The sequence below is a fragment of the Asparagus officinalis genome, chromosome 7, assembly GCF_001876935.1.
Source record: "Asparagus officinalis chromosome 7, Aspof.V1, whole genome shotgun sequence".
Lineage (NCBI taxonomy): Eukaryota > Viridiplantae > Streptophyta > Magnoliopsida > Asparagales > Asparagaceae > Asparagus > Asparagus officinalis.
The window spans coordinates 11,405,036-11,405,414 of NC_033800.1; the positions used below are offsets into that span (position 1 = coordinate 11,405,036).

At 57.3% G+C, this 379-nt stretch overlaps 1 protein-coding gene across 1 annotated transcript in view; it reads left to right on the forward strand.

Moving 5' to 3' along the window:
• The window catches only part of LOC109848572 (AMP deaminase-like), a 14,352-nt gene continuing 14,044 nt past the window's right edge, over window positions 72–379 (forward strand). The window contains 1 exon segment of the mRNA XM_020418133.1: window positions 72–379. This exon segment is cut by the window's right edge and continues 53 nt beyond it. Coding sequence (XP_020273722.1) covers window positions 136–379 — 244 coding nt within the window. The 5' untranslated portion in view covers window positions 72–135.

Sequence of the window (379 nt, forward strand, 5' to 3'; positions counted from 1 at the left end):
GCTCGCAGACTCAACCCCCTCCCGCCCGTATAAATACCCCTTTCCCCCTCTTCTTCCTCTTCCTCAATAGAACAGAGGCTTTCTCTCTCCTCTGTTCTCATTTTCTCTCTCTAGGGTTTCAGGCTCTTGGATGTGATGGATTCTTATGCTATTCACCTCGCCATGGCGGCCCTGGTCGGCGCCTCCTTCGTCGCCGTCTCTGCCTACTACATGCACCGCAAAACCCTAAGCCAGCTCCTCGAGTTCGCCCGCGCCGTCGAGCGAGAGCGGAGCGCCGAAGAGGATCAGGAGAAGAATCCGAGCAAGAGAGCTCGGAGTCCTTATAAGAAGAAGGGGGCGGGCTACTACCGTGGCGGATCGGCGTCGATGCCGAATGTGA